The 14,566-nt window shown below is 43.9% G+C and overlaps 1 protein-coding gene across 1 annotated transcript in view; it reads right to left on the bottom strand.

The window, feature by feature from the left end:
* Positions 1-14,566, bottom strand: part of LOC112075487 (rho GTPase-activating protein 29-like) — a 48,920-nt gene that overhangs the window by 17,100 nt on the left and 17,254 nt on the right. Inside the window, exons 4-6 of the mRNA XM_024142485.1 lie at positions 2,870-2,966; positions 2,311-2,383; positions 2,027-2,102 (exon numbers count right to left, since the gene is read on the bottom strand). Coding sequence (XP_023998253.1) covers positions 2,027-2,102; positions 2,311-2,383; positions 2,870-2,966 — 246 coding nt within the window. The remainder of the gene's footprint in view (positions 1-2,026; positions 2,103-2,310; positions 2,384-2,869; positions 2,967-14,566) is intronic.

Here is a 14,566-nt window from a genome sequence, read left to right as displayed (position 1 = left end):
ACCTCAACCAGCCAGGCCTCCAAAGTAGATGTCCTAACCGACTTGCCAAAACTATAGTTTGTTAACAAGAAATTTGTGGAGTGGTTGAAAAACTAGTTTTAATAACTCCAACCTAAGTGTATGTAAACTTACGACTTCAACTGGGACYTTCCCCCCTCAGAGTCACCCTACTTTAAWMGAAGAGAGTTTCTCCATTCTAGAGGGGGAGATGAGTCACTTTCAGGCCCAAGGCAACGTACTGGTCTGTGGAGACCTGAATGCTAGAACAGCAGAAGAACKAGACACTATTAACAGTCATGGAGATAAACACCTACCAGGAAGCAACAACCTTTCCCTCCCCAGAAACAACTATGACAAAAACGGAGTACGGCTCGTGAAGCTCTGTCGAACACTGMGTCTGTACATAGTCAATGGTAGGCTAAGAGGGGACTCTTTTGGTAGGTACACCTACAGCTCATCCCTTGGCAGCAGCACTGTAGACTACTTCCTCACCGACCTCAACCCAGAGTCTCTCAGAACCGTCACAGTCAGCCCACTAACACCCCTCTCAGACCACAGTAAAAGTCACAGTATCTGAGAAAAGCGGAACCCAACCATGAAGCATCACGGACCAATAAATGACATGGTACTGAAACAGACCTACAGATACAGACATCTACCAAAAAACTATTAGTAGCGAAAACAATCTCTCCGGGACAACGTTTTAGTCTTAACATTCTGCTGCAACAATGAAGGTGTAAACTTGGCCGTTTGGAACATAAACTTCATACTTGACAAATTAGCCTCGTTGGCTAATCTACAGAAACATAAGAGGAAACCGCCCCCAAAAAATAAATCTAATCAAAAACAAGAGAACCAGAGAAAGAAAATATACACCTTCAATATGGGGGAAACACTGAAGCAATACAAACACACCCTAAGAACAAAAAAGGAACAGCACATTAGAAATCAGCTGGATGGAYTTGAGGAATCCARAGAATCAAACCACTTCTGGGAGAARTGGAATAAATTAAACAAACCTCATCAGGAGGAATTGGCTATCCAAAATGGGGATATGTGGAGAAATCACTTTGCAAACCTCTACAGCAATATAACAAAGAGCCCAGAACAAAAGGATATACCAGAAAAATTACAAATCCTTGAATCAGCAGTCAAAGACTATCAGAGTCCTGTGGATACCCCAATTACAGAACAAAAAGTATTGGAAAAACTGTGCACTCTCCAACCCAAAAAGGCCGGTGGTGATGATGGTATTTTAAATGAAATGATCAAATATACAGACCACAAATTCAAAATTGGCTATACTCAAACTCTTCAACATTATCCTCACCACAGGTATTTTCCCTGATATTTGGAACCAAGGTTTGATCACAACAAAATCTATAAAAATGGAGACAAWTTTGACCCAAATAATTACAGAGGAATTTGCATTTAACAGCAACTTGGGGGAAATTATCTGCAGTATAATAAATAGCAGACTACATCACTTCCTTGAGGAACACAACCTTCTGAGCAGAAGATTGGATTTTAAAAATATTATCGTACAACTGACCACATTCCCACCCTCCAATTGACAAGAGGTTCACCAAAACAGAAAAGCACAATCTACTCGTGTTTTGTAAACTTCAAGAAATAATTTTATTCAATTTGGCACAAAGGTCTTTTTATAGACTAATAGAAAGTGGTATTGGACGGACACATGTCCACTACTATTATTATTGCTGTTGGTCCCACCATTTTTGTTAAATGTATACTTAGTCATTTAAACTTGCCATGTCAATAAAGTCTATTGAATTGAGAGACAAGAAAATGGAGGGAGCGGGAGAGAGAGAGGGGAGGGGGGGTGGGGGGGGACAAAGAGAGAAACTTCACTTGCTTTGGCAATGTTAACATATGTTTCCCATGCCAATAAAGCCCTTGAATTGAAACAAGAGAGAGAGGGAGAGAGAGAGGGAGAGCGAGAGAGGAAACAGAAAAAAAACTGAAGAAAAAAGAGAGAGACGAAATATCTAAATGAGACTCTTACCCACTAGGTCATTCTTCCACCCAGAATCCTTCTCTGGAACACATCCCCCAGAATCCACAGAGAGATTTTCAGAAGACTAGAAATAAACACAACATGCAGAGATTACTTCAATATAGTTTTTTTTTTACATTTGATCACAAACAAAAATACCAAAATATGAATATTTTTTTTCCACTTGTATCTACTTCACTGAAAACCGTTCTGTAAACCGAACATTCAACTCAATTCAACAGGGTTTAGACTACATTTCGGATCGTTCAGAGAGCCCGTGTCTGATAGCATACCCTGCTTCTCCTGGTCGGTGGGATCCCCCACCCTGATTGGCTGTCCACATCTCCCATAAGAAAGTCAGACACTCTGAGGAGGAAGTCAGAAAAGAAGACGAGTCAGCATTATCAAGTGAGCAAGACTAGCAAAGCCAAGTATCCGAGACTAGAGGTTTAAACATAGTTGATTTGAATAAATAGGCCTAACAAAGACAAGTGAGCAATACTGAGAAAACTAAGTGTTCCAAGACTAGGAAGTTAAAACARATTTATTCAATCAAATAACAAAGAGTCCAAGGCTAGAGGTTATAAGTGTCCAAGTTTAAAAAAAAGGGTAGTTACATATTTATGTAGACATTACCTAACAATGCTCAGTGTGGTTTAAGTGAAARGTTCATGTGGACATGAGCCTATTCATCATTTGTACTATTACAATTAAGACTTGTTCTTTTTGACTGTTAACAGAAAACAATCGAGTACTGTCTACACCACAATCTCTGGCCCTCTGACAAGAGGTTACTAAAAAGCCAACAGTGTTGAAAAAAGGCCAAACCCAAAAAAGAAAAGTCATACTCACACATTGCCAAATGTGAATGCCAAAGTGTCAATGGACGCGTGTATCTCGCCAAATATAGCGGTTTTGTTTTCTTGGTTTACCTCCTTGAAGTTAATGCCTGTTGGAAAGTGATTAAAACCCACATGAGAACTTCAACCAGAGACCAAATCTCATTCTTCAGCCAGCCAGCACAACAAAAGCAGTCAGAGTTAGCCTGGTCATAAAGCTGAATAATGGACTTGTATGTTGTCAGCATAACACACACACACAGACACACACACAGACACACACACACACAGTAAGATGGCTGTCATGTTAGATCAACACACTATTATTGCTTCATTCATTGGGCTGATTGAATTCAATTAACAGTCATTTCATTCATTCATTCATTCATTATTTCATTCATTCATTAGGTCCTGCAGTAAATGAAGCATTTAAGAAATAAGCTACATTTATTAACTTCCTAGTTTCTGTAGATGCAGATAGTAAATGTGTATTTGGATATTAATATTATTATTTTGGTTTTCATGGACTTTAGAAAAGTTGTTGAACACTCCACATGCCAATCACTGTGATAACGCCATTCAGTCATGGCCCTTTCAGAACCATTAACTCACAGAATATGACCACAACATGTTGAAAGCATCGAGCCGTCTGTTCAAACGACTAGCACACAGCTCAGACATCCATGTACACCCCAGAAAACATGCCACCAGAGGTCTCTTCACAGTCCCCAAGTCCAGAACAGACTATGGGAAACACACAGTACTACACAGAGCCATGACTACATGGAACTTTATCCCACATCAGGTAAAGCAGTCAAAATAGATAAATAAAATACACCTTATGGAACAATGGGGACTGTGAAGACACACACACACAGTAATATTGTTGTATTATACATGTTGTATTGTAGATATGTAATGATGTTATATGATGTACTGTTTTATCTTTTGTTTTATATGTAATGTAAGTGCTTTAATGTGTTTTGAACCCCAGGAAGAGTAGCTGCTGCCTTGGCAGGAACTAATGGGGATCCATAATAAACCCCAGGAAGAGTAGCTGCTGCCTTGGCAGGAACTAATGGGATCCATAATAAACCCCAGGAGAGTAGCTGCTGCCTTGGCAGGAACTAATGGGGATCCATAATAAACCCCAGGAAGAGTAGCTGCTGCCTTGGAGGAACTATATGGGGATCCATAATAAACCCCAGGAAGAGTAGCTGCTGCCCTTGCAGGATAATGGGGATCCATAATAAACCCAGGAAGAGTAGCGCTGCCTTGGGAGGAACTAAGGGATCCATAATAACCCAGAAGAGTAGCTGCTGCCTTGCAGGAACTAAGGGGATCCATAATAACCCCAGGAAGAGGTAGCTGCCTGCCTTGTCAGGAACTAACAGGGTCCCATTAAAACCCCAGAAAGAGTAGCTGCTGCCTTGTCAGGAACTAACGGGGATCCATAAAAAACCCACGAAAGAGTAGCTGCTGCCTGGCAGAACTTATGGGGGATCCATAATAACCCCAGGAAGAGTAGCTGCTGCCTTGGCAGGAACTAATGGGCGATCCATAATAAACCCCAGAAAGAGTAGCTGCTGCCTTGGCAGGAATAATGGGGAATCCATAATAAATACAAAACAGCAACAACAACCTGGGAAAATATTGTCACAAATATTAGGACTCTGTAGATGGATTACTAACAGGAACACAGTCAGGGTTGTCCCTTTGGACCCGGAACAGTCAGGTCGTCCCTTTGGACCCGCCAGTCAGGGTCTCCATTTGCCGGAACAGTCGCGGTCGTCCATTTGGACCCGGAACAGGCAGGTCGTCCAGCGTTTTGGACCCGGAACGGCAGGTGTCCCTTTGGCCGCAATGGCCTTTGGAACCGGCAGGGGTCGTCCCTTTGGACCCGGCAGGGTGTCCCTTTGGACCCCGGGCAGGTCGTCCCTTTGGACCGCAGGGTCGTTCCTTTTGGACCCGGAACGCAGGGTCGTCCCTTTGGACCCGGAACCGGCAGGGTCGTCCCTATTGGACCCGGAACGGGCTGGGTCTGCTCCTTTGGACCTCGAGACCGGCAGGGTCGTCCCTTTGGACCGCGAACAGGCGTAGGTCGTCCCTTGTGGACCCGGAACGGGGTCGTCCCTTTGACCCGGAACGTCAGGGTTGTCCCTTTGGGACCCGACAGTCGGGTGTCCCTTTGACCCGAACGGTCAGTGGCGTTGTCCCTGTTGGCACCCGACAGTTCAGAGTTGTCGTCGGTTTTCCCTTTTGGACCGAACAGTCAGGGTCGTCCCTTTGGACCCGAACAGTCAGGTTGTCAGTCAGGGTTGTCCCTTTGGACCGAACAGTCAGGGTTGTCCTTTGGACCGAACAGCTTCACGGCTTGTCAGTCAGGTGTTTTCCCTCTTGTTGGACCAGAATGTTCAGTCAGGGTTGTCCCTTTGGACACCCGGGACAGTCAGGGTTGTCCCTTTGGACCCGGAACAGTCGGCGTTGTCCCTTTGGACCGGAACAGTCAGGGTTGTCCTTTTGGACCCGGAACAGTCAGGGTTGTCCCTTTGGACCGGAACACGTCAGGGTTGTCCCTTTGGACCGAACAGTCAGGGTGTGTCCCTTTGACCAGAACAGTCAGGGTTGTCCCTTTTTGGACCAGAAACAGTCAGGTTGCCCTTTGGACCAGAACAGTCAGGGTTGTCCCTTTGGACCGAACAGTCAGGGTTGTCCCTTTGGACCAGAAACAGTCAGGTTGTCCTTTGGAACCAGCACAGCAGGGTTGTCCCTTTGGACCCGGAACAGTCAGGATTGTCCATTTGGACCGTTTTTTTCTGTGTCCCAAATTTAATTGGAAATCTTGTTGAAGCCGCAGGAGAAGAATCGGTGTAACCAAGCATCAGATTATTATCACGTGGTTTTCATTCAGTTATATTATACGTTTCCAATTCATATGTACAACAGGTCACAGACTGTAGCCGGTCAGACTACAGCCAATATTTCCTATTTCCTGTGAGCAGCAGTCAAAAACACTGTCCAATTGCTTTAGAGGGATGACTGGGCCCCAAGGTTCGACGATTCTTCGAGGAGACGGCGTCGCCACACGTTAGCTTTCTTACACAGGAAACAGTTCAGATCAGTAAGTCGAGAGACAGAAAGCCAGGCTGAGAAGCCCATAACATGCCAGAGAGACGAGAGACAGCTAGAGGGAATCAGACTTTCACATAGTAGCTTCCTGTCTCTCCGCCACAGGAAACGACTTCCAGTGTTGTTCTAGTTTTCAGCCTGCGCTAAGAAAGCTTTAAAAAAAACAACCCACTGCAAAAAATACTTACCCACTCCGCTCTTGTCTAGTCAACGTTTGTCCGGTCAATCGGAGAGCACACTCCTGGCTCTATAAGGGTCTATGCTCTCCCTTGCCTCCCAGTTACAGAGGAGTAGATCTTCTCTTCATTACATTCCTTGACACTTCCATTTTTCCTGATTGATGCAGCAAGAGCCGACAAAACAAAAAAAAAGACAAAACTGAAACAAAGCTCAAATTGCTGGTCCACCGTCAGGGAGGGGGGGGGCGGTTGGAGAAGACGGGATCTCCAGAGCCCACGTTCCCAGGCCAGGGCAGGCCCTCAGGGAGGCCGAAGGGGTTGATAGGTTGTAGAGGCGTTGCCCTCCTTCGCCGTAACGCTAGCGCTGCTGCTTGCTGCTGTGTTGTACTGGCCCCTGTAGAGGCAGTGTGGAGCGTCTGTTACCTCAGACATCCTGCAGTCCTACAACAATGATAACGACCGCTGGCTGTCCACCAATCCACACCCGCTAAATATGGGAACTGCATCATTCACGCCCAGGCCGGGACGCATTGTGGCTTTTCCGTTCTTTAAGGAGCATGACATCACTCTACTGTTGATCACAGTAGCCTGTTGCAGAAGTTTCTTCTTCGTGTAGAGATCTGCTGCATTCTGTGTTGTGATCACAATGAGCTTTCCTTTTGTTTTTTTTTTTGCAGAGTTCTTCATTTCGGTGGTAATCTTGCTGTCTTCTGTCTGTGATCACAATTGACCTGTTGCAGGTTTCTCTTCGTGTAGTAGATCTGCTGTCTTCTGTCTGTGATTCACAATGGCCTGTTGCCAAGAGTTTCCTCTTCGGTAGTAGATCTGCTGTATTTGTGTCTGTGACTCACAATGAGCCTGTTGCAGAGTTTCTCTTCGTGTGTAGATCTGCTGTCATTCTGTGTCTGATCAACAATTTGAGCCATGTTGCAGAGTTTCTCTTTCGTGTTGGTGATCTGCTGTCATTTCTGTCTGTGATCACAATGAGCCTGTTGCAGAGTTCTCTTCGGTGTGGTAATCTGCTGCTTCTGTCTGTGATTACAGTGAGCTGTTGCAGAGTTTCTCTGCGTGTGGTAGATGCTGCTGTCATTCTGTCGTGTGTCACAGTGCAGCCTGTTGCATAGTTTTCTCTTCGTGTTGGTAGATCTGCTGTCATTCGTCTGTGATCACAGTGAGTCCTGTTGCAGAGAGTGTTCTTCGTCGTGGTAGTAACTCTGCTCGTCATTTTCTGTCTGTTGATCACAGTGAGCCCTGTTGCAGAGAGTTTCTCTTCGTGTGGGTCAGATCTGCTGTCATTCTGTCGTGATCACGTGAGCCGTGTTGCGAAGCTTTCTCTTATCGTGTGGTAGATATCTTGCTGTCATTCTGTCTGATGATCACAATGACACACTATATTTTTTCTTGACAAGGCGGCAATTTATGGGCTCATTGGTGTTATGATAAAAAGGTATCCTTAACGGCCAAAGTGTTATTTCGTTTATCTATTGAGTGAAGAAAGATGCGCCAGAATCTATCTATCTATCTATCCTTCTATTCTATCTATCGAGAAGAAACAGCAGAGAGAACACAGCAGGAGAGACAGCAACAGGAAGAGAGACACAGAGAGAGAGACACAGCAGAGAGACAGCAGATGAGAGAGACACAGCAGAGAGACAACATCAGAGAGACGCAGAGCAAGAGACGCAGAGAGAGACAAGCAGAAGAGAGACAGCCAGGGAGACAGCAGGAGATGAGACCAGGCGAGGAGAGAGAGCAGCAGAGAGAGAGAACAGGCGAGATGAGAGAGACAGCAGAGGCAGACAGGAGAGAGACCAGCAGAGACCAGGAGAGAACAGCAGAGAGACTGACGGAGAGAGAGAGACAGCAGAGCGACACAGCAGAAGAGAGAGAGACGAGCAGAGAGAGGAACAAGCAGAGAGGACAGCAGAGAGAGAGAGGACAGCGGAGAGAGAGAGGAGAGAGAGAGCAGAGAGACAGCAGACAGGAGGACAGCCAGAGAGACAGCAGACAGAGAGAGACCAGCAGAGAGACAGCAGACGAGAGAGAGACAGCGGAGAGATGAACACTGTTTAGAACCACAATTAAACTGTGAAACTTTAAACTCAGAACCATTAAAATAACAGTACAACAGCAAGACAGCTGACACTAATCAAAGAGTCCATAAACACACTTCTGGCAAAATTTGGGAAGGAGAATTAGCGATTACAAAAATGGCGACACTCTACAACATTAAATTGATTGGCAAACACAGAAACATGACAAAAAATCATTTGATACTATTGAATGGATTTGAAACGCTATCAAAAAAGGGACAATCCAATCCATGGACTTCAATATCTGACCAGGAGCTCTGTTAGAGAAACACAGGCCTTGACTTTTTAAAAGATCAGCAGCCCTGATGGCATCCTAAATGAAGTGCTCAAACTCACTAGTGGCAAAATCATTTCTATTGACTATATTAAAACTGTTAATTTGATCCTGGTGTAGGTTATTTCCCTGACTCTGGAATCAAGGGACTCATAACCCAATCTTTAAAGAACGGAGACAATCTCTTACCCTAACAATTACAGAGGAATGTGTTGTGAACCAGTAAAACCTGGGGAAGGTTTTTGTAGTATTGTTAATGTAAGGTTCTGATGTACTGTGTTAAATGTAGATTTCTACTTCCTTATTAAGCACAATGTCTTGAGTAAAGTAGCAAATTTGGATTTATATCAAAACATCGCACGGACTGATTCATATTTATCCCCCACACACCCTGATAGATAACACTGTCCATCAGCATTTGATTCTACTTGACAGGGACTGTTCTACAAAAAGTTACTGGAAAGCTTTGGTGTTAGGGGGTTAACAACATGATCATAATTAAAATCAATTATACTCGGCAAACCGATGAAGCTCAAAATTGGCAAGAACATACACAGAATTCTTTAACCAGCCTCGAACCGGGCTTCGCCACGGTTGCACACTGAGCCTGCACTTTCAATCATTTACATCAAACGAATTGGCACTATTCTAGAAAAATGCCGCTGTGTGTTAGTCTCCACAATTCAAAGGTTCAATGGCTGCTGCTTTTCAGAACCTATGCCCTGCTGTCACCCACAGCCACATGGCCTGCAGCAGAGCCTGACCTCTTAGAGCAGTACTCAGAACCGGGCCGGCGTAAACCCCAAAAATACTTAAATATGGATTTTCCAGAGAAGATCTCAGATCTCAGCGGAATTAGACAAAGTAGGGGCTTTCAATTGGTACGAAAATATATAGATTCCATACACACTACATTACTTGAGGTTTAAAATAAGCTCAACTGGGACACCTTAATGATGCAGGTGAATGAACTGAGAGAAAACGCACGCGGGCATTCTACGCCATAAAGACATAATTCTATTGAAATACCTATTAACAATTTTGCTAAAACGAACTTGAATGTTGTCATTGACCAAACTGCACGATATGGCAGCGAGGTCTGGGTCCACTTGCAAAACAAGATTTCACCCGCAATGGACAAACACCTCATTGAAACCCTGCATGCAAAGTTTCTGTAAGATTCTTCCCTACATGTCCAGAGGAAAACTACACAACAATGCATGCAGGGCAGAATTGGCCTACTTCCACTAAAAATAAAAGAGCAATTAAGTTTTGGAACCATCTAATACCGTACCCCTCTCTTATCACTACCCAAGCCTGGCAATGCAGGAGTGAGCAAAGAAAGAGTCCCCTCATCCAGCTGGTCCTGGGGGCTGAGTTCACAAACCTGTTCTACTAACACACTGAAGCCTCAGTCCCTCATCAGCTGGTCCTGGGCTGAGTTCACAACCTTTCTCCTAACACACTGAAGCTCAGGGACCAAGAACATCCCAATCAATCAGGATAAACCAAATTACAACACAGTCAAAAACAAACTACATTGGCCTCATCGGGAAACACAAGCACCAAACACCAAAGCAAATTCCAGTGCTATCTGGCCTTTAAATCGACAGTCACACCGTGGCTAACTATTTTGACCATGGTAACTTGATCAAAACCTAGAAAACCTTTGACCAAATACAGGCCTCAGTGAGCAACCGCCTTGCCATTGGAAAGAAGGGTAGACACAAGGAAACCTGGCTCCCTGTTAGAGAAAGGCTGTGCAACCACTGACCACAACAGCAGAACCCGAGACAGAGCTGCATTTCCTGACAAAATGTTCAAAGTTTATTAAACACTTAAGCAGTTTTATTTCCCAACGTAGAAACCTTTATTCAAGTGTTTCAAGACCTCTCTGATGAGGATAGGTTTACCCGTCCTGTTGGGGAGGACGCAGAGAGCTGTGGGTTTGGGCAGCGCACTACATTGCTGCCTGCCATAAGTGAGGACAGTGTTCTGACAGACCATCACTGCAATGTTCCTCTATGCTTATTGTTCAATGTATGGTTACTTTGACCCTTGGTATATTGTTACTTGTTGTCCATTGACAATTTTGATTCTTTTATTATATTAATATTGTAAAGCTCCAAAGAAAGCCTTGGGCAATATGTTACATTGTTATGTCATGCCAATAAAGGCAAATTTGCATTTTGGCGCGATTGAGCGAGATCATCGATAGTGTTTTCTTGGGAGGAGCTTTATGTTTAACTTATCCTCACCAGTGTGAGGACTAATGGGGGAGCTTTAGAGGACAGAGGAAAGGTTACCTGTATAGACAATGTGTTTCTAATGAACTAATTCTCACTATTGGCTGACATTGTTGATGGTGTAAACAAATGTAGTTAAACTTCTTTTTTTCAATGACGGCATAGAACAGGGGCAAGAATGAACTATTTTACCTTGTCAGCCCCGGGGTTTGCTAGTCCCACGCTAACCACTAGGCTAAACCTGAGAAAACCACTACCCTGTCGCCCCCATATAGTTCCAGTCAGGATCTTCTCTGGTTTTAATTGGCGATAAGAGTTGTCACGGACACCCTGACTGTGTTCCTTTGTATCCATCTACAGTTGTCTAATATTGTTGTCACAACCACAAAAGTATGTTTGGTTTAGCAGGAGACATGAATGACGCGAGATATACAAGCTTACCGGGGACTTCAATCAACAACCCTTTGACTCTCGTCATCTCCTCCGTTTCTACTAATTCACCCCTTCTCTTCTCCTTCCGTCGCTGGTTCTTTCATTCTGTACGGTATAGTACTCCAGGGAGACAGCAGGGGTCAAGCAGAACTCGCCACCTAGTGGCCAGCATTAGGAACTGTATGACACGTTTTATTTTTTTTCTAGTCGAAGGCTGGTTAAAAAAGGTGATTGGAACCAATTAAAGTTGATTCCATTCAAATACCCCTCTTGCTACATTCATCATTTTCCCACTAGAGTGACACTTCGCCACCAAGGAGGGTCTAGCTAAATGAACCTGACAGGCTCAATGGTTTCCATGGTGATGACAACTTCTTGTCTCCTCCTGAATGTTAAGCAGATTTTTTAACAAAGCACCTCTCACAGCGTAAATATGAAGACGATTAAACCTTTTTTAAAGCGCCAAAATGCTGTCGGAACGCATCACATAGATAAGCTAGTGTCTTGCTAGACAAAAAAAAGAAGGAATAAATCAAAGTAATTGAAGCTTATTTTGTACACAATGAAGGGCTTTCTCTGAATATACCTGACAAAAATCATAAAAACACAACATGCAAAAATGTCAAAAGATTTCTCTGAGTTAGTTCATATCAGGAAATCGGTAAAATTAAAATTAATTATTCAGAACCTTAATCTATGGGGATTTTCACATGACTGGGAATCCAGATATGCATCATTGGTCACAAAGTTTAGGGGGCGTGGATTCAGAAAACCAGTCAGTATCTGTGTGTCATAACATGCACCGCGAACATCTCCCTTTGCACCACAGTTGATCGAAGCTGTTGATGTGTGGCCTGGTGGAATGTGCTCGCGCGGACCCGGTATCGTACACCATGGATCCAGACACATTCTAACATGCTCAACGCGGTGAGCAGCTTCCAGGAATTTAAAATGGGAATGACAATGGGCTCAGGATCGCTTCACGGTTATCTCTGTGCATCAATTTCTAAAATCGACAAAAAAGCAATGTGTTTGGTGTCCGTAGCATACTAGCCTTTCCCAGATCATGTCTACCCATCTGCCCCGGTCAGTTGGAAAAAGAAAGAAAGAAACTGGGATTCATCTGTGAAAGAGAACATTTCTCCACGCGGCCAGTGGCCTGCCTTAAAAACCCAAAGGCATTATGGAAGGGGGGGGCCATGAACATTTTCTCTAGCTGCCGTGTGGCCTAATCAAAACGGTGAGTCATTCGCCCACTGAATCGGTTACGCACACCGAACTGCCAGTCAGGTCAATGACCCTGTGATGAAGACAACGAGCACGAAATGAGGCTTCCTGAGACCGGTTTTCTGACAGTGAGCTGGATGTGGAGTTCCTGGGTCACGTGGTCACGTCAGTGGCGGTTCGGTGCCTTTAAGATGACGGAAGACGCACATTTCTTTTCATCGAGCACATGGCCTTATTTCTATTACGCATATTGGGATGACTTCATTCATATTCCATTCACCCAGTTCAATGTAACGTCGATTAGGTTTAGGTTATACATGATACTAGAACGTTTCCCCTTTACCTCATCAGAGCGTGCTCAACCTAGCCATGAATGAAAGATTACAACGTAGTCCAGTCAAAAGTTTGGACACCACCTACCCTTTCCAAGGTTTTTCTTTATTTCTCTACATTGTAGAATATAGTGAAGACATCACAAACTAGGAACTAACACATAATGGAGATCATGGAGTAACCAAAAAACAGTGTTTAAACGAATCAATATGTATTATATATTTGGATTCTTCAAAGTAGCCACCCTTTTCTACGACACTTTGCACACTTTTGCCATTCTCTCTCCCAGCTTCATTGAGGTTATTCACCTGGAATGCATTTTCAATTACAGGTGGGCCTTGTTAATTGTGGAATTTCTTTCCTTCTTTAATGCATGAGCAATCCAGTTTGTGCTGAGCTTCAATATACTCCACATTCCTGTTTGCCGCAGGATTCTTTTCATAGCTTTAGCTACAGGCTCACAATTGAAAAGTTCTGTATGAGCCTAGCCGATATTTATTCATATGGAAAATGTAATTTCAAATGAACATAATGAAGTCACCTTATTGAGAAGGACTGGACAGCACGAACAACAGACTGGCTGTTTTAATTCTTGAATGAAGAAGACAAAGAAGAGACAGCAAAAATAGCTTCCATTAGCCGTGCTAAGCTTAGTTGGCTAACTTAGCTGGCTAGCCGTAGCCATCTTCTTCACATGGATGCTGACGCAGTCAAGACAGGCACTACCAAGATGGTATGATGGAAACAACCTACGCGCAGCACACAGTTTGTCTCATAATGATGGTATACCTACTCCCTCCCTCCACACGCCAGCCCTTCCCCGCCCTGTGCACAGCATAGCAGCACCGTCTTTGCCAATTCGCGCAGGAAACAAGATTATTTCCCCCCCACACAAAAACGATTATTGATTCAAATAGTGAATTAAACGTTATAAAATGCCCATCCTATTGTGTGTGATGCGGCAGCGGCTTGACTCATAACGCCAACAGTCGCCGGTGATATCCGCAGGGTAGGTGGGGTTTAGGGGTCATTACTAGTGTGGAAGAAAGGCGGCGGGTTTGAATAAAGAGAAAAACACATTCCTTAACAAACTCCATAAATGTATTTCATTCTTGGTTAAATTTTATCTTAAGCTACGTTTAAGATTTTTTTCCTTCATTATTTAACGCTATCTGACATTATTGCGTAAGCCTAAGCTTAGGGCCTAACTGTACGTGACCAAATTAGCCTACACACAAAAAAACGCATTTTGAGAACGGGCAGGAAAAGTTAAGTCGATCCACCGGAGACTATCAGAGTTTAAATTCAAATGAAAGCGGAAAGCTGTGGAAATGGAGAGATGAAAATAAAGAGAACAGGGGACACAGAAAAAGTAATGTTTGAAGACAACTTAGGCGAGGTTGTCGTGCCGGCATGTGTTGTGATGATTGTGAGGGCGCCGTTACAAATTAAGGACCGTCACAAGACACGGGACGTCAAAAGGGACTACGGGCACATCAAGGGAACTGTAGCATTACTGTTGAGATGGGTTAAAATGGAAACCTGGAAAACTTGGGACACTGACTGTAGGTCTGAACCCTCTCACATGACATCCTGATCCAAACTGAAATCTGTCAGAACACATGTTGGGTCGTTTTTTCTTCTTTCACCCCTCACAGTTTCCCATTTCCTTTACAACCGATCGACCTGATGTCATTTGGACATTTTGCACAGTAAAATCTTTTTCAAATTGTTTTCCCCGAGTCCCTAAACACTCTATTGCACGATCATGACCGAGATTACTGAAGTTGGACATGG

Source organism: Salvelinus sp. IW2-2015, unplaced genomic scaffold (assembly GCF_002910315.2).
Source record: "Salvelinus sp. IW2-2015 unplaced genomic scaffold, ASM291031v2 Un_scaffold3191, whole genome shotgun sequence".
Taxonomy (NCBI): Eukaryota; Metazoa; Chordata; class Actinopteri; order Salmoniformes; family Salmonidae; genus Salvelinus; species Salvelinus sp. IW2-2015.
This window is presented reverse-complemented; position numbering and strand designations above follow the sequence as displayed.